This window comes from Heliangelus exortis, chromosome 1, assembly GCF_036169615.1.
Source record: "Heliangelus exortis chromosome 1, bHelExo1.hap1, whole genome shotgun sequence".
Taxonomy (NCBI): domain Eukaryota; kingdom Metazoa; phylum Chordata; class Aves; order Apodiformes; family Trochilidae; genus Heliangelus; species Heliangelus exortis.
In genome coordinates this window covers 184,697,168-184,724,637 of record NC_092422.1, presented here as the reverse complement: position 1 = coordinate 184,724,637, position 27,470 = coordinate 184,697,168, and the positions used below count along the sequence as shown (strand labels likewise).

Below are 27,470 nucleotides of genomic sequence, written 5' to 3'. Positions count from 1 at the left end.
TCAAATTCTTTGACCTCTGCAGTCTATTGCAACCAGTAAAAATCTATTTTGCTGTGGTATTGCTTGTGCCCATGCAAAGGCATAAGTAAGCCCTTCATCCCTTCACCTACCCACACTTCCAGCAACAGCAGGAGTGGTGGGGAGGGGCTCTGCACTTCTCCTGGTGAACTGAGAGAGGAGGGAGCTGGTCCACAGCAGCGTGAGCTTGGTAGCCACCTTCTCTTGTTCATGTATTTAAGCATCTGCTAAAGATGCAACCCTACCAGTTATTCCTCACAAACAGCCATTCCCTTTCATTGGTATAATCTTAAAATTGGATTACTCATTTTACAAGACCTGGAGCAGATTTTTCTTGTGAACCATCTCTGAAAACACACAAATGTTTATCAGTCACAACACTCACAACAGACAAACAAACAGTGAAATCAAGTGGTAGGACAGGTGATGATCAGGATATTAACAGAGGGCTCTTGGGCTCCTTTTTCTTGTAAGCCTGAATTTTCACCACATATGATCAACTCCACTTTGAAATATAACAAATTGGCAGATATGGGGGAAGCAGTCTGATCACAACGTTTGTTTGTCATAATATGCCAGAAATTAGTTTACAAACTTGTCTTGGAAATTACAATAATAACCGTTTCCCAATATCCTTTCACATTTGCAAGAGGCTTCAATGCATCTTAATTGATGAAGTCCAAGAGACCAGTAATTTCAGCTTGAATATGTGATCACATCCTGATCAACACAAAATGTAGGGAAAATAATAGGCCTGGCACAACAGGAGAGCTGGGGAAGGGGGCTCTGGCTGACTGTCACAGCACAACACATGACAATCAGGCATCACACAAACAAGCACGGGACAAGATGTGATGTAGGCAGGCACATTGGCAGTGCAAAGTTCATGCAGCCATGGGAACACTTCCTTAATATATTCTTGAGGCATTCACACACAGAATGCAATGTTAAGATGGCCCTAAATTTCTAGACAACAGCCTTTTTTCCCCTACTTCAATTGAAGATACCTCTCTGTTACTAAGAATTACCATGCAACTTCAGCCTGTCAGTCCAGCTGAATGTAGCTCTCAAAGGATAATGACAACTCCTTTTAGACAGGAAACTATTTTGTTATTGTTGCCACAATCAATGAAGGCTTAATTACTTTTTCCTTGACTTTTATCCATATTATAATAAGTCATGAACAGCTAAAAATCAAGTTTTATTGTGCCAGCATGTCTGTACAGAATAACAAAGTCTTTGCTTTAGAGATCACTCTCTATCTGGTGAACAAATATAACAAGTATTACTCTTAAGAAAATAAAATACTAATAAAAGAGAACTGACTTGTACATTGACACTTCTCTTATCAATGCCAAACAGGAATGATTTACCCATTAAAAAAGGGAAGATGGAATTTAAGGGAAGATTTAGCAAGCAGCTGAAACTTCCACACATTTCCCCCTCACAAGGACACCATCAGAGGTAATTGCCTTGCTTCTTGGCTACTCCCTACAGTGAGTCCTGGACTAGAAAAGTGGGCAAAAGTCAAGGCCTCAGGCTCTACAATTATTTTAATTGCTTATCTTGGAAACAAGTAAATGGCTAAACCAATAGTTTGTATCTGGTTGCCTCCTGTGTTCTTTTTCAACTATCTTCTGTCTGGTTTTTGTTGAACTCAGAGCTGCATAAGAGGATCTGAGTGAATCTGGTGTGGCAGGTTCTAGCAGTTATGCTGAGGCTCCTTGCCTGTCACTTGGTCACAGGTAGAAGATATAAGTAAGTAGAAGATGTTGAGTTCTCCATACAAGTTCACTTACAAACATATTAGGTAGCCCAGAAAACTACATTTCTGGAGTTAGTCTTAAGAGTGGGCAAGCTGACTTGATCTCCAAGATTGAGATATGTGAAGAGTACCTACACTGAGGTGTAGCTGTGATTTAAGTGTTGGGTAAACAGTGTAGAGTCCTTAACTAGCAGTTAGGTGCTGTGCTGGTCACTGTCCAAGTGCAGGGATGCAGAAGCCCTGGGGAAGATCCAGGTTGATGCAATGCCTTGGGAAGCCCAGGCTACGAGCTGGTGCACAGGGAGCTGGGCTTTACTCCTGTACATGCTCAGATGCCCTAAAAACTACTCAATTGCACCTACATGGTGTATCTGATTTCCTACGTGTCAAATTTGCAGTGATTCAAGTCACAAACATCACTGAAAGTCAATGCCCAGAGATCTTAAAGCAGGTACCAAATGTGTGGGATACTTCTGACATTTGTTATTGTCTTTATTTACTGTTGGTAAAATGGAGACATTGCCACAAGCACTACTGCATGTTTTTGTGCAAAAAATAAAAACCTGAAATATGGAGGCTAACAGCATTCAAAAGTACACTAATTTGATATTTAAAATCAAAAAGGAGAGCCAGGAACAAAGACATGAGTCTCTTTTATATATATTTATATAAACTGTATTTCCCATTATTAAAATTACCTACAATTTGCACACTTCAAAAAGTACACCTTATTGGAAGTAGTATTAGTATAGATAAAAATCACCAGCCTGTCACTATGAATATTTTGATATCTTAGAACATTTTAGTGAAATCCATACATGGGATCAGAATCTTCAAAGAGGCATGAGGTAGCAAAAACCCAAACCTGACAACTTCAAAGTTTTACATCAGTTTTTTACTGCATGCATTTTAATAAAAATTAAAATGCAATTAAAAAATAATCTCATTAAAATTTAATGATGTTTTAACTTTTCCCCATACCATTTACTCGCCACCCAAGAGAGAAAAACAGATGTATATAAGACCTAAAAAAAAAAACCTGAACAAATGTACTTGCTAAATTGGACCAAAATTGGCCCCAAAACATCAATTAGCACTTTGGTTTTGGCTGTGTAAAACTCTCTCTAAAGGCATTTTCTTGTTTAAAAACCCGGGGGCCCCTTTTACAAGCCCAGCCACACTAGATAATGTTCCTCTGCATTTCCAGTGCAGTGACCACCTCTCACTTCGTCAGCAAAGCCTTTTGTGTTGTCTGTAGAGGTGAACACCCACCTGCACTCACTATTCAAAGCCGTGTTATACCTGCCATGCTTCTGCAGAGATTCATTCACCTTTTCAGTTTTGACTACACCAATACTAGAAGGAGCTACAGGTCTGTTTGGAAGGTTAAATCATGAAGCTGACAGTAAAATCACTCACAACGCTCCAAAGACATTGGCAATCAATTATGGAGCAGACAGACACCACTCACTCCAGTGTATGTTACTGCAAGTACCTCGGGGCTTCTCAGCAGAGTAGACAAAAAATCAGATTTTGATGTCCAAAAGCTGCTGCTGCCATGACAGGGGGTTTAGGGTAAATCTGACAAGTATAAGAGTCCTTGCAGAAAAGGGTGAAAGCATTCAGGTTGATGGTACTGGGTCGAACTAGTCACAAAGTAGGCAAGTTTTAAGTATTTTCTGTGTAGACACCTCTGACCAGCTTGTTCCTCCAACCTTAGAGCATTGTTGTCCATCACACCCAGTTACATGTGGGAAATTTTCCTCCTTATCAGGTAAAATACCTGAGGATACAGTTCCTTGTTGGGTAGCATGGGTAATTACTGCCTACACCATGATGTTGTGTTAATAAAGCTGAAGCTCTTTCCAGAAGGCACACATGATAGTCAACCACTTGTAGAAACAGTCAGCTTTTGGCCATAAAGACCTTTAAGGAGCAATTAAACTCTGTGATACACAAACTTTGGAAGTCTAATCCTCATTATGGTTTCATTACATACCATTTGCAGGGGGGAGTATCTAAAAAGTAAACTCAAATGTAAACTTTCTTGACCAGTGTCACTTTGGCACCAACTTCCTACTTAATTGACTGTTCACAAATTCTCCAAGATATGACTGCTCTACAGATATTTTATCTTCCTGTTAATTGGTAATTATGCATTGGCAGGAGAAACAGTATTTCTTTCCAATTATGCCAGAACTCAGTGATTATTTAAACTTTGCTAATTAGCAGCGGAGGGCTGGTACATCTTCTGGGCAAATTGTATTTGATAATTCCTATTAAAATATACATGGCAGGAGTTGACTTGTAAGAAAAAAAAAAAAAAAAAAAAGGCAGTTCAAAGGGTATTAGATACAACACGAGGCAAACAGGGGCCTATTAAAATTTCCCCAACTGTTCTAATGAGAATGCTGAGGGTCATTTCTTCCTAGTTTACCATCTGTTTGGTTTCTGGCAAATATCTCCAGTGTGAAGGGAGGGTCCTGGAGCCCATTTGGCTTGTCACAAAGTATACCAGGGTTGTACAGCAATTTCAGTAAGTTAAAAAACTGCATCTCAAGAGCAGTAGCATGTACACAGTGACATAGCTGAAAACTTTTTTTTTTTTTTAAGAACTTGCATCTACAAAACACTTAATTTTTTTTATAGCTCTGAAAAAAAAAAAAAAAAAAAAAAAAGAGAGGCAAAGACTGAGCAGGAGGGATCAAATTTATAGGCACACCTAACAAGAAAAATCCAACAGTTGGCCTTTTCCCATCTCACAACTGTAGTGGGGGATATTTTTCTTTATCTGTCAAAATCTGAAAGCAAAACATTACCCCAGAACCATCGATGTTAGAGCACAAACTGATGCCAAAACCAAGCCTCTGAAGGCTCCAAACCTCATGCCTCATCCAGGAGCAGCAGGAGCCTTGACTGCTTCCAATGATTGCTTCAGACCAAGCACCAGGAGAACTGGAGGGGCAGAAGCAAAACATTTTTTGAAGAACCCTCTTGGAGAGGACTCTCTGGGTGCCCTTCAACCACTCAGGCACTCCCTTTGCTCTTCCTCCTCTGGGGATGAAGCCAGCAGCATCACCAATGACACCCACCTGTAGCCACTCTGCCCCAAGATTGCCTCTGACTTGTGAGCCAAAGGGGAATACACAACCAGGGAATGATTTTTATTCTTTTCCCTAGTTCTCAGCTCATACAAAGCTGGGTCAAAACAACCCTTCATCTATAAATTGAAAGGGTGTTTTTGGTTTAGGTATGCTATGCAAACATGTATGCAGCCAAAACACCAATCAGAGGATTATGTGAAGGCTGTCAGAAAGCAACAGATTAATTTAAAAATAATAAAGAAATATACAAAATAAAATATACAAAATAAAATGTAATGCCAAGTGAATTATTTCTGTTGAGTGCTCTTTTCAGGATTTCCTCTAGAAAATGTATTATTCACCATACTTTAAATATTTGTAACTATCAGATATTTTTTAAAAATCCAAGATACTCAATGTATTGCTTACAGTAGGTGTGATCTCCTCTGTGGTACAGAAACAAAGAATTGCAAAAAAGGAAAGATTACAAGATCTTTCATATTCTAATTTTTACTTTCTAGCAGATGCTATTCCCCCTGTTCAGGCACTAAAATGTTTACACATAACATCACTCTCATGGCTTCTTATAAACTCACTGACAGAGTTAAACAAAACATAGAATTCACCATCAGTTTATGACCTTACAGTAGAAGAGACATCTGTTTTAAAAGATAGTAAATTTCAAGTTGTATAAACCTACACGGAAAATACACAGGAAATTTTCTGTTAGCCAGCTAAACCTGTGGCAACACTTTGAATCCACTGTCTTCACTATAACAGAGCCTATAGACTTTCAAAAATAGGTTGAAATGTGGTTTGAAAGACTACTGTATATAACAAGTATTATAATGAAATTACTTACAATTACTTCACTGATGTTTATCTTCTAATAAATCTGAAATAAATGATTTTGCATAACATTAGGGGTTTTGAGACTTAACTATTAAGGCTTATACTTTCCACTGCAGTTTGTAAAAAACTAATTACACTAAATTAAATATTAAATAATTTCTCATGTGTGCCTGATGTGAAAATCTACCGGGGAGCCAGGAAGCTTTGGGAAGAGTCCAGATGCATGGAGGTGCAGTGTGAGTGGCAGGTCAAAGGAAAGCTTTGATGTGCAGAGCCCAGCACATCTGCTCAGCCAGCCCATCAGCCAGGACAGTCTCAGGTAATAAGACAGATGCAGCTCCTCAGCACAGAGTGCTCCTTATCACTGCTGAGGAATTATACTGTAATCTTCTCCTTGAATTTCAGAACTGATATTGTGCTCCTTGCTTTCCAGTGCACGTGGCTTTGAAGGACCTGAGCTGTGTTTTTCTACTTACCCCAAGTTCCAAAGTGGTGCCCACCAAGCCCATGTAACCTTACTCTCATTTACAAGCCATCATTCTCACCAAACCTACCACTACACTTATAGCTTTCTAGCATGATTTTTTTAGTTCTTCTGCCTTCCATTTTTATATTCAGAAGAAGCCAAGCAGTGAGAGCCCCTAAAGGATTGTATGCACAGATTGGCTGTACAGGAGGGTAGCCTTGGTGGGCTGATAAAGCCCAGAGCTTGGCCAGCAGATGCCCCAAGCTATTGAAAAGAGGTCAAACAACAAGGACCCTCAGAGTCAAAATCAGAAGGAGGAAAGGACACACAGGGATGGAGAGATCCCACAGGAGTCCAAAACGTGTCTCCAGAGAGATAGATGTGGATGACACTAAGAAGCATGATTGTGGCTTAAGAAAGGGGAAGATGAGAGATTGTTCTTCAGCGGGCAATGCTGAAGGACATGGAAACAAGTCCCAGATAAGCACCACACTGACCAGGAGAGTGGAATTATACTGGAGAGATGCAACTTAGGGCTTCTGTTTTATCATGGGATCTAACAAAGGAAGAAATGCTATTCTTAAAAGTTCAATTTAAGGATTATTTCTTCTGAAAAGGATCTTCACAGCTTGCTTAATGAGGTTTGAAGTACACATCCGTTATCCCAGTCCTAATATTAGCTTTACAGTTTTAGTTTTACTTTTATCTGAACCCAGACAATGGTTCAGCTTAGGACACAATATAAATATTTATGACTGCTATTCAGTTTTATCCCCAAAAGCTCACTCATTTTTCCCTATAAAGGTTCTTAGAAGGTTTACCAAATAAAAATTTCAGCAAGTTTCATGTCAGTTTAATCCCACAGAAGAAACCAGGAATTATTTCTTTGGATACACAATACATACTGAAAAAGAAAGAAAACATAACCCTTAAAATTAACTCTGTTAGCACTAATGTATTTTACATTTTTTCTTCAAAGTTTCTTGGCAAGGCTAGCTAGCTGTGATAACTGACAATGATTGTGTCTCCATCAAGTGACTTCCTAAACGAGGTAATTAAAAGATAATTGTAGCCACAATACAGTAACTTAAGGCACAAAAGACAGATATATGTATGTTGGGAAGACTTTATATTGTCAGGGAGACTGGAAGATTATCATAATCTACCATGACCTCCTGTGTGATGCAGACAAGAGCATTTCAATGGCAATATTGCAAGGGAGAGAAAAAAAATATTCTTCCCTGCTCAGTAAGCAACCACTATCAGCCCAATTTCAGAACATCGCTATCTTCATTTTTTAAAGACCCAGCTTAGCCCCTTCTCGTCTAATCCACATAAATCTTTGAATTGCATTCTCTGAACCTGACATAGTTCTCAGAATTTAAGAAAAAAATAAATTTCCAACAATCTTAAACTAACCTGAGCATCAGCATCACTTCCTAGAAAGGGGCAGCAGCTTCTTTGCTAACTGGAAATGATGTCACAACAGATTGATCCAGGGTTTCGGAAGAAAGTGCTTTATGTTTTTCTTCAGAATATGAAACAATGCTACTCCCTACTATTTTATTGAATGATACATTAAACACTGTGGAAACTATTCTACTACAGATGGCATCCTTTAAAATATTTTAAGAACTACCAAATAGTTTTAAAGATGCATATCATTCATGTGCTAGTTTCACTTTAGAAGATACCAGCCTTCTCATCTCACTGCAGAGATCCCACTATCACCTTGTTCTACAGATGAAAACACAAACTTAGAAAAAAAAAAAAGATGTACTTTGTTAATGCACAAAGCTATTTAGGTTCTTTAAACGTGTATTTGATAGCAATAGCCTGACAGTAACATGATCATCCGAAAAATTTCACATTGCTAAGTTCTTTCCTTCTCGCTTACTTCACCAGGTCCTGTAAAGAGAACAGTAGGAAAGGAGAAAGAGCAGTGATGCTTCTTCCAGAAAAGTGAGGGGTTTGGTGCATTTTACATAAGACATGAAATACCTGTGGCAGCTGTGCTCTTCCCTTTGATACACCAAGGTTTGAGGTGTATCGGTGGTACTATTGACAGAGGCAAAGTCCTTCTCATATTATCCCTCAATACAGGTTTAAGTAACATGGTACTTATGTCACATTATTTAGTTTACCAGCCAACATCTGTCTGCTGTATGACACAGGTCCAGGCTGCCTGTCTTTCACATGCATTGTAACAGAGATAATTACGATGAAAGATTATTATGAAGAAAGATCTGAAATTTAACCCTATCAGGCAAATGAACATTTAAACACACTACTGCCAGTGCAGAGCAGTTGGTGTCCCATATGGCTGGTACCTATTCTTGTACTTTCACCCCAGATTGTCTGTTAGTGCTCACTGAGTTCCTTCAATTTGAACAACACAATTCTTACAATTATTTATAAGGATGTAAAAAAAATATACCAAGTAACAAACCACATTTGGTATAGATTTATATTACTTGCATAAATTCAGAAGAGACTTCTGAAAAGTGCTTTTCCCTACCACAGCTGTCCTGGCTACTACTGCTGAATGTAAGAGAACTTGAAACATATAATAATTCTGCAAAACCTGACCTATCCCTTTTACTACAATTCTGGTTTTCATGCATGGAAAAGTACTTTTATATAAAAACCTTAACCACCATTTTGGTTTTAAGGAGGACTCTATTCTTAAGTGAATGGAAAAAGTAGGTTGACTTCAGCTCAAAAGAATCAGTCTTTCAGCCTAAGAACAGTTAAGACACCTTGGGCTAAATGCTTAAGTTTATTCTGACTGTTACATCATTTAGAAATGTCTATTTTAACCACTTCAGCTGGTAAGGCTTTTCTCTCTTAAAAATTCAAATAATCCAGTACACCAGTACTAGGATGACCAAAGTCAAAAGAGTAAGGAAAGAAATAAAATCTGTTCAAAATTCTCCACTGCCTTATGTCATTGACTCCCACTGACTTCCATGTATTGTTTACTCAGCCTAAATTAACCTGTTTCGATAACTCTGTTGGTTTTTATGTCCTCTGTACAACCAAGTATTCATTCTCCTGGGCTGTAGAATGTAAATGACACTGGACTTACCAAATCCAAAAGCACTGGAACCACCAATGCTCTGGGAAGCCTGAACACCAGTAGAGGTGTAGAGCCCAGTTACCAGTAAGCCATCAAAGAAGGTACTCGTCGAAATAGTCACTGAAATGAGAGAAGTAAAATAGATGTTATTATTTACAACCAGTACTTAAGATCCTATACACATTCTGTGAGCAAACTCTTGCACTTGAATGAGATCCCATCATTCAGGACAGCAAATTCATCTGAATTCCCCTAATGCATCAGACACTTTAATTACTTTAAATTGGCTTACCTATGTAATCTCCCCAAACAACTTGTTCAGTGTTCAAGCTGTGTGTGCTTAGTTTCAGTCTGCAACTGCATTGCAAATCTACAGTCTACCATGCAGGATTTTTTTTTTTTTTTCTTTAAACTGAATTATGAAAGGTGAAGAACCTGCAAGGAAATCCATACAGCACAACCTCCCTGCTGAAGAAGAGTCTTGTTACTTCTGGGCTTACACACTTGCATCAAGACCAGTTACCACATTGACTCAGCTTTCCTACTTTAATCCCTTTCCCCCTGTTTACACACAGAGAGCAGTGTCTGACAGGGACTGCTGATAACTCTGATTCTCTCTCCACCCCAGTTCCACATCCCCATATTGCTTTCCCTTGCTGAAAACATCACGAGGCAGTGACCAGCAGTGGAACCGAAGCAAGGTACTGCAAGGTGACTGCTGCATTCCCTGGGGATACACACTCAGCAGTGAAACAGTTGGGTTTTTTTAATCCCAACAGTTATTTGGTGTTTCACCTAGGGTACACATTGGCTTAAACTTACTATTAAATATCTAAGGAACATGCAAACATTGACAGGGGCTTAATTTGTTCTGAGCAGAGGAGCAATATTTACTATGTTAAATTTATTCAACCCTTTATATTTAATTGCCTTCCTTTCTTTGATTATTCAATAGTATACTGAATAATTTCTGAATCCAACTTTTATGCCCCCATGACTCTAAATTTCAATATTTTGCAGTAGACATTTGCCTGAATGTAGCTGCAGGTTCTGAGCCATATGCTCAATTTTTAAGAGGCCACCTCTGAGATATACGTTTTAAAAAACAGCAAAAGATACCAGATTTTTTTTAAAAATAAAAATGTAGTATGGAGAGAAAAAGAAAATCAAAAGAGCCAACAATGAATTCTTCCTGTGTTTGATGATGAAGTAGTGAATAATGCAGAACCTTTTCTTCCCTTTGTGCTTTTAAACCAACAAAGAGGAAAAACATATGTTGAAAAAATATGCCTGTGTTATTTTTGAAGACTTGGCAAAACAGTCAGTGAAAAGCATTGATAGAAGGGCATCAGGCCAGTATTTTGCTGCCATTTTGTTTCCCTGTGGGGAAGCATCTTATTCTGTACTGAATAGGATATAATGGAAAATCCTACTGTGAACAGGTGACTAGTTTCTCTCTGGGAAAGAAGTGATATTTTGCAATGCCTGTATTTGATTTTGGACATATTTGTGTGATTGTCAACCCTCATTTTACATGAGCATGTAATAGGTCAATTTTTATTGTTGAAAAATTTCCAACACAGTATGGCTCCCTCATTAAGTCTCTGGGAAACTGCACATCCCCTCTAGCACATTTTTTAAACACAGAGCACTAGGCTGTTATTATACACATGTCATACATTTTGGAATAATTTCATAGTTCTTCAAGAAGAAAAAATTAATCATGACATTCCCAGTGATGATTTTTTTCTCTACCCAGTGGTGAAATACATCAAATTCCCACAGAATTAAATATAACACAAACCATGCCAAGTGCTAATGACCAAGAACAAGAAAGCTGTGCTAAGGCACAGCCCTGCAGCAAGACCATGATTTTATGTTGGGACTAGGGGCTTGCTCCTGAGGGCTTCCCCTTCTCTAGCTTCCCCTTCCAACAGCAACATGGAGATTCCTCTGAGGTCCCCTCTGCTGGGCTTTATTTCTGTCTTTACACTGGATCATGCCATATGTGGTTGACACCAAATATCCAGAGCTTCAGGAATGAGGGCCAAAGCCCAGACCCACCTGGAACCTGGAAAATATCTGGAGGGGCACAGCTTCACTGGGTATCCAGGGCTGGACGGGCAAAGGGGGCTCTGGCACAGCCCCACCATCCACCCCATGGCACCCAACAGGTGACACAGAAGTGAATCTCATCTACAAACCCAACCAGGCATTGCTCCATCCTCCACAACACCCTTCCTTAGAAGGGGCACTTGTATGACTAAAGCAGAGGGAAGCCTCCCCCAGGCCATTCAACTGGACAGGGGGAGACACAAGGCCCTGCTGCCACCTCCAGAGAGCATCACCCTGTGGGATGCTGGACCCTGCCACCCAGAGAGCAGCACCCTATGGCCACTGCTTCCAGGTGCTGCACTGGGGCAGCTGGGGAGCCCCAGCCTGACTTGGCTCACCCTTCACACCAGGGGATGGTAAAGGAACCTGTGGGAGCCCAGAGCCCACAGTACAGAGGTAAGAAGCTCTCATCTGCTCTCAAAAGCCCTGAGAGAGGGACTGAACATCTTCCCAAGAAACATAGGAGAGCTGAGCTGGGAACAACTGAGTAGGCAACACACTGCAAACATTCAAGGCAAAGCTGAGAACAACTACTTTAAAAGTTGCCCAACATTTATTTCTACTTTAAGTTCCTGAGATCTCTGCCAATTTTTGCCCTCTTGGGCTTTTTGTTGATTGTTGTGTTGGGTTGTTTTTCCATGGTAAGTGTCTGTCTCAGACTGATTTAATTATTTAAGGGAGAAGGAATTTCAGTCAAAACACTTCATTCATTTCTTAGATGAAGTTAGAGAAAAATGTTATGTTGCCCTGGCTGAAAAATTCCAGTGTCATTTGCTTTCAGAAGCTTTTACATTCTGAAGTGTGAAAGCTGTTCTCCAAGTTTGGAGAAATTACATTTAATATTTAAAAAAAAATTTAAAAATAAAATAAAATAAAAAAAAAACCAGAATTCACACATGCTCAGGCACGTTTTCTTTTTTAGTATCTAAATATTTCTGGAGATTGTGTCCTCATTTGGCACCCTTAGTGCACTTACTAATAGCACTCGCTATAAAAAGTTGAAGCAGAAGTGCTTAGTGGAGATATGATGCTTTGATCTGGGAAGCTTCTTGGTGTTTTAAAGCAGAAAGTCATGTCTGCTGGTTGGAAATAAAGGGAACTTTATCAAAAGTCTGTGCCTTCTGATGAGAAAACATCAATTCAGCAGAATCTCATCACTCAAAAAACTGCAAAATGTCACAAAAATGAAGTTGCTTCTGAAGTCTGACCAACACCATCCCCAGGAACTTAAAATGAGGAGACACAAAAGCAGATGTGAGGGCAAGGGGATGGTGGGTGAGAACTGGGATGGAGAGGGCAGTTACACTGGAACCAATACACACAATATGGAAAGAGAGACTGTTTGGAGAAGATCTAGGGAGCCAGGGGGAACAGGGGACTACACCTGGGCAAACCAGCAGATAGAGGTGATGGAAAGGAGAAGATAGGAGATAGAGATGTGGCCTGGAAACCCTGGAGGTGATGTTCAGTACAGGAAATTCAAAGGTGATCAGGGAGAGAGACGAGGTGGCAAAACCACCTGTAAAAGGCAGCAGCAAAGTTTGGGTCAGCCCCACATGCTGGTCCCTAGCCAGATGACATCATTCTGTAATCTTTAACACTGCCTTCTGAATAAGGTGAACAGTGTTTCCACAAAGCATATGAAACCTCCATGCCCACGAATTGCATGGCTAGGAATACATGGATTGGGTGGAAAAATTTACTTTGCTTTGTAGAAGCCTAGGAAACGGATCCATGGAAAGAAATTGTATCAGGGCTAGGAAATACCATAGAAGTAGCCTCTGGTGCCATTTTGACCAACCTGTCTTTCTGTACAATGTTTGTAGTCCCAAATCTGTTCAAAACCACTGTGCTTCTGAGAATGAGTTCAGTTCCATTTTCCATCAGTAAATATGTGGAAAGTTGCTGACTGCAGCTTCTCAGCAGATACAGGCTGCTGCCGTGCTCCTCCTGCCAGCACCACATATCTCTGGGGAGCTGTGGGTGCTCTTTCTTTGGGAGGGGGGAAGCTGTGGGTGCTCTTTCCTTGGGAACAGAGCAGGTGCAGCAGCTTCTCTTTGGAGCTGCCCCACACTTCCCATGACAGGTTTCTGCAAGAGCCCTGGAGCTGGTGCCTCCCGTGGGATGGGGAGCAGCGGTGCCCCTGGCCATGCCAGGAGCTGACATGCCTTGAGGAGGAAGCAGGTCAGGGAGAAGGATGCTGGAAAGGATGCTTCTGAAATTATACCACAAGTGGGGGTAGCAACATAATAAGAAAGACAAAGTGGATTTTGGACTGCAGCTACTTTCGGATCAGAGAAACATAGAAACTTAAGGGTTGGAAAGGACCTCAAAAGACCAACTAGCCCAACACCCCCTGCCAGAGCACGGTCACATAGGAACATGTTCAGGTGGGTTTTGAATGTCTCCAGGGAAGGAGACTCCACAACATCCCTAGGCAGCCTGTTCCAATTCTCTGTCACCCTCACAGTGAAAAAAAAATCTTATATTTATATGGAACCGCCCATACTCCAGTTTATAACCATTACCCCTTGTCCTATTGTTAGTCAGAATATCTTGACTTCATCCTCCTGGCACTCGCCCCCTTACATATTTATAAACATTAATGAGGTCACCCCTCATTCTCCTCTTCTCCAAGCTGAAGACACCCAGCTCCCTCCGTCTTTCCTCATAAGGGAAAAGTTTCTCAGATATTTTTGAGAAACTCATGCTATTCTAATGAACATCATTTTCACTGTCTTTCCAGTGTTACATGCTACACATACATAAAATGTGATAAAAATCTATTAGGCTGTGGCAGTAATTGAATAAAATCTTTCCTATGTTCTCTCAAAGCATTGATCAATACGGAAAAGATAGCTGCATTTTGACTGATACTCAAAACATTAAAATTATAAAAGTTATTGAAAATATATTTAAAGTACTACAGCTAATGCATGTAAACTGCAAAGGCAGAAAAACTGCCAGATGGAGGAAGGGGATCATCTCAGGACATACCTGCCACTGCCAGGTCCTACTGAATTTAGCTGCTCTTTGGCATCAGCTAAATATCACCAAAAGGACTGATATATACAGAAATTCCATGGAATTTGCAGCTGCTGTTGATGACACCTAGTTAAACGAAGCAAGAAAAAGGACTACAGGTAGAGATACAGCTATGACATGTGAAGTGGCATGAGTGGGGAGTTAATGGAGTTCAATAAAGAATTAATAAAGGCCAAAATCTTTGAAGCCCTGTATACTGCTTATATTAGTCAAGATGCATAGCAGCAGCATAAAAGTGAAGAAAACAAATTTAGGATGAGAAATGCAGGCAAGCTTCCCAAACTGAGACTTCCCTGCATCAAAGCAAAACCAAGCATTTTTTTAGATTCTTCTCAAGGTTAAAGCCAGGTTCTTATAATACTGGAATACTGCATCATTGCACACTTGAGCCATGGCTGGACACTTTTCTCTAAGGCCATAAATTACCTATACTGAAGTAATTCACTTTTTTGCTTGACTCCTCAAAAAATTTATCAGTTTAAATAGCACAAATGAGGTGTGCAGTGGCACAGTTCAGAGAGGCCTCTGTTTCTTCACAGTGTCATGGCTTTCACGGAGACTGCAAAAAGAAATGGACACGAAGATCAAATACAGTGAAGGCTGTCAACATCACACTACATTTAGAGCCAAGCAGAGCTTAACACTCCTGAAAACAGCCAGCAGTGGGAATACAATCTGCAGGCAGTGTACTTGGGACCACCCAAGCTCACATGCCTGCACGCAAACGCTGACTTCCCTTACACAGCTCAGAAAATCAGGAAGAATTCATTCCTGAACAAATTCACCGAGGAGACAAACACAAGAATTGTCCATCCACTAAGAGTCATTTTTGTTGCCTCATCAGCAAATACTGAGTTTGGTCAAACTTGACTCACGCTACGTCTGCACTGGGCAGATGGTGTTCTAGCAGGATGACAACAGGCACACCGGGGCTAACACACCTTCTCCTAAACAGCTCTATCATCTCGAGGTGGTCACAATTATAATTTAAAAACACCTGGTATATAATGTGCTACCACCTTGTGCCAGAATTGTTACCTGGCGCTGCACGCTCTTCCCACAGCCAAGAGGCACCAGGTCATTGTAGGAGGAAGACCAGAAATGTATCTGCCATTAGGACATCCCCACCTCACCATCAGGACTGGCAAGAGGTCATCTTGCAGTAGGGCCTCCATCTGCCCCCCACACCAGCCTCACCAGCTCAGAGACAGAGGGGGTGGGCACTTGGCACCAGCCTTGTCAGCTGAGAGATGGAGCTGGGGTGGGAGGGACAAACAGCAGCCCAGCAAACATGAGGAGCTCTGGCAGGGGCACATACCTGTCTGCGTCTCAGCACCTGTTGGCCAACATGACCTGATTAAAAGCCCACACAGGGCTCCTTCTGTTCCAAATTTTCCCTCTCTGGCTTTGCACACAATGGTTATAAATGTGGAAAAGACATGGTGCCCTCAGAGTGGATTTCCGATTCGTTACCTGCAGTCCCAGCAGGTTGAGAAGGGTTCATGCAAAAGATGAACCAACAAATGGAAGACATTCTTTGTCCCTTCCCAAGCTGATCCCCTCTTTTAGGCAATTATTCCTTTATGCTTCCATCACACAACAACTGACCCAAGTGTAAACCCATCTTGGCATGTGGTACTCTTACAGTGCACAGATAGTGCTCAACCCAAATCCTTAAAATAGCAGATCACTCCTGAAATGACAGATACAGATGAAGTTGCTAGTAAGCTGAGAATAAGATCTGTTGCCTTTTTCAAAGGTGCACTGTTTAGACACTGTAGTGACAAACAATCTGTAAATACTCAAGTAGTGTTTGAGAGTTATACATTCAAAACTGGGTGCTGATAAATGTACTTGTAAATTAACAGTGAAGTGTCCATTGCTACAAGATTAAAGAAACTGTACACATTTAATTGGACTCAGAACCTCATTAGCAACAAAGAAGGATTCTTACTTGTACTGCTTTTGATTTTCCCCAGGTAGGTGGGAGAAAATAAAAATGAAAGGCATTTCATGATGGTTGAATGAACAAACACAAGCAAGGGACAGCACTTTTATTAACAACCAAGAATGGTCTCAGTTAGAGGTTTTCTAAAGCCCACACCAAAGCACTAGATTCACAACAGCACACCAGTGAGCTGTCCCTGAATGGGGACCGATGACATGTTCATCAACACTACATCTGACCTGTGATGCCTTCATCAGTAACTCCAGATCTTGGGAGGGAGAGAAAATGGACAAGCTTTGAACCCTGTTCTGGACAGCTTAAAAACCAGAACTGGTATTGCTGTGCATTATGATAATAGTTTCAGTGGTTCTGCCCCATGCTCCATCAAATCTCTTTGTCTCCATAGCATTTCAGTTCCTTTCCTAAATTGGTAACGAGCAACAGAGAACTGAAAATAGATTGCAGATGTGTGGCGAGATGTCAGTAACATGATATAGAGGCATCATTTATCATTGATGCAAAGAGTAGCCTATCAGCCTTCTGAAATAACTATTTGCAGAAACACTACTTTTAACATCTATTTGAAAGTCCATAACAAGACACTGATACTGACATCAGCAGCCATATAACCAGAGTTTATTCTTATATTCCTTAACCACAAAGGGTTGGATACTTTTTTCATAAGCTCTGAGGTGCTTCTCAGCTTGCACCTCTCTAAAAGTGAAGAGTCCAATTCTTAGACCCATGAACAGACTCAGGCACCTTAAACAGATGCATGATTCCAAAATTAAATGCAAGAGCCTGACTTCTCATGCACCAAATACAGAACTTCAATATGTTTCTGACCATACCCAAAGCCACCTGAAACTTGGCCACATTAAGCAGCAAGGTGCTTTGTTCCAGCTGGCATCACCAAACATGTTGGCATAGCCCAGAGACCCGAGAGAGGAGGTGATCATAGCAGCCTGCTTCCTAACCAACAGATGGGTAATTAAGGCTCTCACCTAGGTAAGAGCATTCAAACCTGCATTTCCCAAGCAGATATCTTAAAATATTTTAAAGCCTTGTGTCTGTGTGGCCCAGCCACTGTGCCTGAGATGCAGGCATTTCATTTTCTATGGTAAAAGTGAACACCAGCTGGCAAGAGAGAGAGGCTTTTTCTTTATTCCTGCAACTGGGGAAGCCTTCTGCAAAGGAGTAAATGGAGTTTTTAGTCAGTGGTTCAGTGAGTATGTGCTACTGCTATATAAAGCTCCCAAGAACATAATTTCTATTTGTATCACCCCATTTAGCCTGTAAATCTCACCCTAATGTTGACATCTAAAACAGGACAGATGAATCACCCTCAAGAAATGCCTGGTTCTTCCCACCAACTAGAAAGGGCTCCTCAACTGTAAAACTTATCTGTAGATGTCAACACTAAAGATGCCCAAACTGAGATGAATCTCACCAAAAGCCACACTGAGTAATGAATTATCCAGCTTCTATTTAGACAGTAATGCTCAGCATCAGCTGAGGGGGAGCCGAGCAGGCATTAAGTGTCCCAGAACCCAGAGATCACCCGAGGACATCAGAGACAATGTCTGTCTATCTTTCTTGTGCTACACTAAATATATCATTAATGCTTAGGAACTTAGCAAGCATTGTTGTAGTACCAAGAAGCTCAAAGAACATCAGCAAATGTCCATTACTCCATTTGATAACTTGCAGAGCCCTGAACAACATTAATGAAGTTTAAACAGTAAGAATAGTCCATAAATGAAACAAAATTTGTTTCACAAAAATGCACAACAGCTATATCTCTAAAAATGGTGTCTAGCAGAAGTCACCAACAGCCAAAATTCAAACATTGAATTATATAGCATACTATAGCCAAACCAAGAGTATTCATCTAAACTATATTTCCTATAATGAATAATGAGGAGAGTTGTTTACAGTTTTATGAAACACAATCCAGATCATATTTAAATAAATTCCATTTGTGTGCAACAAAATATTTTTATCTGAGAGTTAGTAGCATAACATAACAGCAGGTATCATACACTTTAACACTATACACATGATGGTTAGACTTAAACAATTCTGAAATATGGTTTGCCAGTCTGGGTGTTATTTCTCTTATCCAGAGCCCCAGGAGGAAAAGGGAAAAGTACCAGGGTCATTCCTAGACCTCACCAACTACAAAGGGTATGAGGCATGTCTGGTCTCTGGTCCATGCTGGAGCAGTCTTGTGTCCCTATTCAGCAGCCACCAATCTCCCTATTACGTTTCAAATTGAAATCTTGTCATGCTTTTATGAAATGCACCAACATAAGATTTTTCTTAAAAACAGATTAAATGTTACTGTAATTACCTTTTTATTACTTGAAGCCTGAGAATATTGACCTCCGTTTTGAAGCCTAACCTTATTTTTCATGCCTTTCAAGTTTATGTGAGGTTGCCTGTTTGATACCCTTACATGAAAATTTCATATTGTTAGCTGTGCTCTCAATAAATTATTTAGAAGTTCTGAATATTACTGCAGTGTTCAGATTTCCATAAGTTTGGTAAATCCTTTTATTCTGCTGTCCTCAGAAGACAAACAACTGCTCAATACACAACTAACAATAGCATTAAAAAATAAAATGAGGGCTGGCTTGGAAAAGAATAAGTATAATTATCTACTGGGAATTTATTATAACTCAGTAGTATCTAAGCATTTGCAAGAGCATTTGCCTTAATTTTAGCTAAGGAAGCATGCCAACTAAAACCAGGCTGTTGAACAAGTTTTCCTCAGGCTAAAAGAATACAAATCCTCTTATAGACACACGAATTATGATTATGATAAGCAAATATTTTAAAGTCATGAGTTCAAGTGATGCTGGAGAATAAGAAAACATCTTCAAATCAAAATACACATATCCAGCGTTCTTCTATAACTTCTCATCCGTAATATAAAACATAGCCCTAGATAAATAAGTCAATAGGTCTCCCTTTTCCTAAACATCCTGAAAGAAACTCCCTACAGCTCTCCTCCATTTACATTTTTGTAGTTAGAAAGCAAAAAACCCACCACAACAACAAAAAAACCCTAAATAAACCCACAAAACTGCTTCTTTCGGCTTCTTTCTTGCCTTAGAACTTCTTTAATTAGCCTTGGAAGCATACTGAAACCTATTTTCAAGGTTTCAAAACCTTCAAGACAACCCACTGAAATCCTGCTTCTTATACTCAAAGTGTGTAAACAATGTTTATCCAAGTGCTAATGTACAGCAAAATTATTCTGGTGTATTACAAATTTTAATACTTATTTTTATGTAGCAGTGATTGCACAGCGATGCACACAATGTGTGCTAACTAGTTGCAGAAGCTTTTAACATTGGACTTTTTTTTTTTAAACTCCCAATATCCTATCCCACATACTATGCACTGTTTTTCCCAGTCCTGTCCTATCCCACCCTGCTTCATTTTAACAGCAACACAGCCTTAAATTTGACTGCCTTGAACAGCATGCTATATGATGTAGATACTTTGTTATTAGCCCCCATGATCATTTTGATCACTCTTCAGGCATCAAGCCATGAATGACACTTCTTCACCATCAGCCTCAGTCCTCCTTTCAGCTGGGTTTCTTGTGTGATAGAATTCAGGTGAAGGCTGGCATACTGTTCTGGTTTTGATCTTGAACAAGAGTGAGCAATAAAGTTTCTGACCCCATTTATCTTTAATATATTTGTGCTTACCTTCCTTAAGCCAGAGCTTAATAGGATCTCTTAACAGACTGCCCTAATAAGAGACTTTAAACAATGTGGTGCCCTGAAGTCTAAAAAATGTTGGGCATCCAATATAGCAGCTGTGCATTGGACACACAGACTTTTATTTTGTACCAGCCTGGGGATCCCTATGCCTGGACATGTGCATGCAGAACATTGTCCTCCTCACCCAAACTGTTCATCTCAAAATCCTTTCTGTACAACAGATCTACTCAGCAATGTCTGTGCTGCAGCCCGTCCAGCCCCAAAGCAGACACCAAGCCAGGCTGGGGGAGTGTCAGCTCTCTGGGGAGCAAGGGACTGAGTGTGCACAAGAGTCTTGATTATAAGGGTAAAAGTAAAGAAATTGAGTTTGGAAAAGTAAGGACTAAAATGCACTGAGAGCTGCTGAGAACCATGAGCAGAACAAGTAGGACCAAAATACACCATGCTGATTATTATGGGAACAGGCCACAAGAGTTTAAAAATGTGATTTAATTTTGTATGCATGATTCATGCAACAAAATAATTCTTCTTAAGCACAGTCCTTCATTTAGTTTGTGCAGAATGCTATTTAAAAAACACTAGACAAACCCCATCTATAAACTGGAACAAAACTATAAAAAAGCCTAGAAACTGATTGACATGTTTAGAAAAAGTAGAGAGGATTCATATGGGAAAAATACAGTAATATTTATACTAAATACAAGGCAGTACTTATACTGCATTCTGGCATATAAATGATGATTGGACTGTAATGAATATTTATACAACCCTTTGACCATACATGATACTAATATTTTAATATGTGATCAGTGAATAATCTTTATTTCTGAAGGTTCAAATCAGAGCAAAACTGAAGAGAAGATGGAAAAAAAGGAAACAAATATTCACTTGGCATTTAAGAAAAACACCACCTTAATGAAAACTGAGTAAACAGAATGAAAATAACTTAAGAAATAAAATTCCTAAAATAAGAGCAGTATTAATGCTCAGTGGCATCTGTCTTATCTTTATGGATATGTGGCTAAATGGGTCAGAAGCAGAGATGGTCACATTAATACAACACATATGCTTATCCCTTAGAGTCTAACTCTTCACAGTGTGGTTTGTAAAGGCTGGGCATGCCAAGTAATTGATGACAACCTCCCTAAGGGCATGGCTGTAGGTACATCATTTTATGGTGGGTGGTTCCTTCTTTGTGTGAGGTTTGTTATAATGGTCAGGAGAGATGAAGGCTGCAGCAGTGAGGCTGTGGCAGGTTGTGATTAGGAAACATTTGGCAAGGCTCTGGGGGAAAATCTACAAAGTGCCTTCTCTTTATTTTGCTTTGGCAAAGGTTTGTATCTGAAAATAAAAAGGGTCCCTTCCAGACTCCTGTTTCTAGACACGTTCTAACAGATGTTTTGCCACCTTCAAGTGATCATCAAAAAAATCTGAGCCCAACATTCTGATAAAGCAACAAAATATGCACAAATAGAAAACATCACTGCAGGACGATGACTTTTGTTGGATGAACATTTCATAATCATTTAGTTGCTTGTTAAATACTTTATATACACAGCTAATTCCCAAATGGTCCCTTTTTTTAAAGGGAAAAAAGCAGAGGGGGGGTATCAGAGAAGAACACGATGGTTATTTTCCCTGGTGTGCACAACTATTCCAGATAGTAACAGTCCAAATTCCCCAAGCAACTACCAGATTTTAAGCAAATCAGTTGATTTCCTCTTTCCATGCTGAAATTCTTTCTGCTCTGCACGTGGCAGTGAAAGAGATAAATATTCACAGCCATGTCCACGTTATGATTCATATCTTGTCAGAACAGAAAGAGGCACTTGGATCTCTGATAAAATATCCCCACAGCTGCCTGCCTTGGTTTGCTGCAAGCCTCTGGCTCCTCAGGTTGGGCACTGTTGCATCATGAGGTCTTCTTATCCTACAGGAGACAATTCATGAGAAGAACCTCCAGAATGAGTTCTGCATCTTACTACAGGAGGGTGAAAAGGGCTAAAATGGTAAATATGCCAACCCTAATATTTCAGCATAGTCTTCACAGTTCCCATGCAAAGAATCAGCAGAGAACTGATAGTGCTCAGATAGTGACGGTGATAGCGCTCAGAGGAGACAGGCCTCAGGCAGTGAAGTCAGTTGGGTGGAAGGGAGGTACAGAATACCTCATCTTTATGGGCTTTGCTGTTGGGAGCACGAAACTTGGGCTCTTCAGCAGCAGAGGGTTTGAAGAAGACTGTGATGGGATATCACCTGGCATCTTCTGTTACAGTGTCAACAAATGCTTATTGAGATTAAAAATTTCCATTCTTTCCTGCCAGTTTGAAAAGGGTCAAAAAGCAGAGTTACACCATGGGAAAGTCAGCTACCTGGCAAACTAAGATATATGTGCCTACCACAGCCACCCTCCTCCTAGGGAAGAGGTAGTTAGTAACAAGAAGAACTAAACTAATTGCCAGAATAACTTCTGCAGATCTGTACCACAAAAAACATGAAGACGTTTTTATCTTCCTAGCCCATCTTCTCCAGTTTGTCAATGAGAATTTGAAGAGTAAAAAGACCAAGAGAGCATCCCCCACCCACCTTCCCCCCAAAAGTGATAAATTTAGGCAAGTGCATTTGATACAAACATCACTGACTGGACAAACACAATCTAATATTGGGAATGCACTTAAATCCAATGACCCTAACTGGTCATTCTGTCTCCTGTTTCTGTGGCATCCCTTCACACCATGGAATAAATTGGGTTATCAAATAAGGGACACTAGCCACCCCTAATAAGACAGGCCTTTAATGTAAGTGTACTATAGCTGGTTCACATCTTCCCTATATGTTGAAGTTGTTCCAGCCCCCATTCAAGTACAAAAATGAAGAAAGACACTTCAATCAGCTTCTTCTCATGTCAAAGTAGAAGTGGCCAATATGTTGTGGTGGCTCTAACCCACAACATCCCTTCTCACAGAATAACTAGGAGGAGAAAATACTCCACTGTCTTATCACCAGCAGACACCCATCCTTGGAAGCAAACTCTGAGGAATTGGGGAGAAAAAACACGTTTCTGGGTGTGGAAGAGGAGCCATTATGCTCAGTCCTCATTCATCAAGCAAGTTCACTGTGAATCTGTACTATCTTGAGTAAAAATGGAGAAACTTTATACTTAAGTGAAAATTCTACTTTGTTTTTACTGCAGAAACTGACTCTTTGAGAAATGACAGATTCCAAGAAAAAACGGCAGAAGTGTCTTATTCATCTTCAGTGTCTCCCTCTAATATAATACTCAAATCACAGAGAAATGGACACACACCACTAAAAGCAGACACACTGCTGCATGAAGATCTATCCACAAAAGAATTAGGTATAGATAAATATAAGCAGCGTGCACCTGGGAAACCATATACTCGATACTTTTTTCCCTTTCTGTCTCCAAAATTTTGCAGCTCACTCAAATGAATGACTCCAACATCTGCCTAATCCTCTCATTATTGCACATGGAAGAATCAGTAAGTGAAATCAGATAAAGAGATTGGTACAGAAAGATTTATCTTTGGGGCTATGTGTGTGGGCTATGGATCAGCTGAGATGCACAGTACGCTATACTTGCAAAATATAATAGAAGTCAAAAGTACAATGAAATAAAAAAACAAAAAAATCCAACCCTAAACAAACAAAACAAACAAACAAAAAACTCCAAAGGAAAAAACAAAAGGCGTTTTAGGAATACACTTCTGTATATCTTCTACCACATGAGCTGAGAGGTAAATGGTAAGCTGAGAGGTAAATGGATTTTCTGACCCTAAATCCTAAGAAACTTGTCCTTTGCATGTAAGACACTTCCATAAATATTAGCAGTAATTATTGCTATCTCAGATATGAAAAGGGGGAATAATGAAGGGATTTTAGAAGACTGAAATGCTTAAAAATTCAAAAATTATAAACCATCTTGCTATGTCTTTTTTTCAATGAAACTTAAATACTGTTATCTTCTCAAGTATCATTTTGGCTTAGAGTGTAATATTTCAGTTCATTTTGTTGAACTGAAACAAAAAGGTTGGGTTTGTTAAATGAATTTAATTAAGCAAATTTGGGAAAAAAACAACCTGTTTTTGAGTCAAACACCCCCTTTCAAAAACTTTCAAAATTTTAAGAAGTGTCAAGAAAAAAAGATTTTTTCCCAAGAAAACTTTCCATTCTGCAAAAGCTGTGCTTTCTATTATAAATCATTCCTGCTAGAACTGTTTTTATTCAATTTCTTAGATGTCAAAGGCACACTTCTCCTCTACTAAATGTATTGTAATGCCTCTTTATGAATTTTATTTTGCTCTTTTAAATCTAACATTTTTTTCCTTATTGCCAACACTAAAATAAACATGACTAAACACAGTTCTCCTGCGAGCTCACATGCAAAAGTGGCTTGGGCAATGTAGTCATTTTACTCTTTATTTTATTCCATTGAAAACAGGGGGAACTTGGCACTTTCCCAAGTCCCGAATAATAAGAAAGTCACAATGAAACTGAGCTGTCTCTGAGCAGACTGGAGTAGAACTGAGGGACTTCCTCAGAGTTCAAGATTTGATCTCCCTCCAAAATCCCTGGCAAATGATCATATTATGTGATTTACACTGCTTTTGAACGTCCACTTTTTAAGCTTTCCTTTCTCACCCAAGGACAAACTTCCAAGGGCTGCAACCATGTCCCTTATCCTTGTAATGAGATGGAGGTTGTGCAACCTCCTCTCCTTCACATTCCCACAGCTCTTCAAGGGCAAGGAAAAATACATGTTACAGAGACAGATTATATATGATTACCTCAGAAAGCCAGACATCAAGAAATCCAACAGGTTTAATTCAAGGAAGCACTCTCAGCCCTGGTATTTACGGATGCACACCAGCATCCCAACCTGTAGTATATTTTTGTGCTTTTTTTCTTCTCTGTTCAGTTCTGCTTTTTACAGCAACCAGCATCACGAATCATGCTGGAGAGAAGCACTCTTCAAAAGGGAAAAACACTGCATCAAAGCAAGATTTCTACCCTGGACCACAGCAAAGTGCTTGGCTAGCCTGTTATTATACTCAAGGCGTCCTCAGGCAGCTGGGCCTCATTATCAGCAATGGAGCTTTAGCCATTAACTTCAGAGAGATGAGGATAAAGCACTCCATGCAATGAAGATAATTTAAAGAACGTTAAGCAAGAAAATGAAACTGTACAAAACATGGGTAATGCTGTATGGTAAGTGTGCTTCCTGTTGAGGACTGGAAGACCATCTATGCCCTGGGACAGATGCTCCTACAGGGTTTTTTATTTCCAGCCCAGTGGGGCACTGCCCTGGGGGAGACCTTGCCATGGTACAGCAGAATGAACAGGTAAAAGATGAGGTCCATCCCTCCCTCCTCACTGTGCCTGTTCCAGTGGAGGAAACCTCCCCAAGCAGAGCATCGTTGCAGCTTTTGGGGGAAGAAAAATGTGGAATGAGGAGTCTGCCTGCATAGGATTTGCTGACTTTTTTGCTGTAAGTTTTAATAGCTCTGATGGAAGCTATAAATTGGAAGATACAGAATACAAGCAGTTGGGGGTCAGACAAGGCTTAGAACCATTTCAAACAGATCTATAGCCTTCCATATAGATCTTCACTGTCCACAGATCACACACAAGGCTGAGATGCTGCACTCCAGAGGAGAGGTCTCAGATAAAGGACATGTAGATGGACAACATGGAGTGCTGCCAATACAGGGCAGAGCTCTGGGAAGCCATGAGCAACTCTGGGCCCTTACAAGCCAGGAAGGATGGGAAGCCTCAAGCCCAGGACCAGCGAGGGAAAGTGTCTTCTCCACATCCCCCTGCTGAGGTTTGTCCTGCCAAAGAACGAACCAGCAAGGAGGACACTTCAACAGAAACCAATGGGAAACAATTTACAGCATTAACAAGCTAAACCCCACCAGACTGAGGCCACTTTCAGCCCTACCAGCTGGCAGCATTGCACTAAGGGTGCATTTCCCAGGTCTCTGAATGTGGTAAAGCTGTTTTGTTTGGGAGTTCATGTGAATTTCATTGAACACCAGAGGGGAGATTTTCTAATCTACAAAAACTCACAGACATAACCACAAATTACAAATTTTTAAAGTTCTATAAAGTCTTAAAAGAAGAATTATTTCTCCATCATCATTGATTCAATTCACGCAGTACTACACTGATTTTTTTAAAATCCATTTTAAACAGCAGCCACACACCAACATGCCTGCCAGGTCTGTCACACCTCCCCCAGAGATGGTAAGGCTAATTCTTCAGCTTCTTAGTGTAATTTGTTCATTGTGAAATAACACAGCTCCAAGCTGATCCAAGTTTAACCGCAGCCAAAATTGAGGACTCACTTAGTCCCCAATCTCCCCCACAATATTTCTGCTTTTTTACGGAAACACTTAAATGTTGTGCAAAAGACAACATTTCAGCTTTCAGCCTACTGAGGTTGTGTAAATTTTAACTGAACTGTATTTTCATGAAAAGTACACTTAAAAAGAACTTTAACAGCTGCTCACAGTTAGACTTCATGTGATTAATTCTGAAGCAAGTCTTATGAAAGAGTGAACAATAACAGCGGAAGGTCCAGGCATTAATATTAACACGTAATAAAAGTAATGATGTTTAAACCATTCCTAGAAATAAAAGATGAGTACCTGGTCCTACACTGCTGGAAGAAGCCTATAGCTTAAATTATATCAAATCAGGCAAAATATAGATATTAAATATTTATGAGCAGCTCTGATATATTCTGAATTAATCAGTTCTGCACATTTAAAAGTATTAATATTTAATGCTGCTACCTCAACAGCCCTGCAGAAATATTAAACTTTCTTAAGGTCCTTTAAAAGGAATAGCAAGAGATGTTACTATACATAACATGAATTGCAGCCATAGGTTTTGTGCTTGACTCTGTTTTGGGGAGAACCATGGATATAACATAGTCACTACAACTGAAATTCTCAACAATTCCACCACAGATGAGACGGGAATATGGACAATAATACTGAAAATAATTATTCAGCCAGAGGTAAGTACATGTGAAATCTGATTAAAGTCTTCTAGGCATGATGGATTACTCATGAAGGCTTACTAATATCATACTTTTCATGAAATCTCTCAGATAGCCGTAAATGGCACAACTAAAGGCATTTTAGATATTGTAGTGTATTAGTGTTAGTGTGTTAGTACAGTAAATCTACAAAGCACCAGCTGTAGTAAGCAAAAATATATAAAACCAGATATTTATCCATCCACAAATTCCCTCACTGTAAAAAGCAAACATGCCTGAAATTTGTCTTCATTTCTGCCAATAACGGTAATTTAAAATAAAATACATAAACTCCA

The 27,470-nt window shown here is 39.9% G+C and overlaps 1 protein-coding gene across 3 annotated transcripts in view; it reads right to left on the bottom strand.

Annotated features, from left to right (window-relative positions):
* RELN (reelin) overlaps window positions 1-27,470 on the bottom strand; it is a 272,014-nt gene that overhangs the window by 218,714 nt on the left and 25,830 nt on the right. For all 3 annotated transcript variants that reach the window (XM_071733981.1, XM_071733980.1, XM_071733983.1), the window contains exon 2: window positions 9,273-9,383. In XM_071733981.1, coding sequence (XP_071590082.1) covers window positions 9,273-9,383 — 111 coding nt within the window. The remainder of the gene's footprint in view (window positions 1-9,272; window positions 9,384-27,470) is intronic.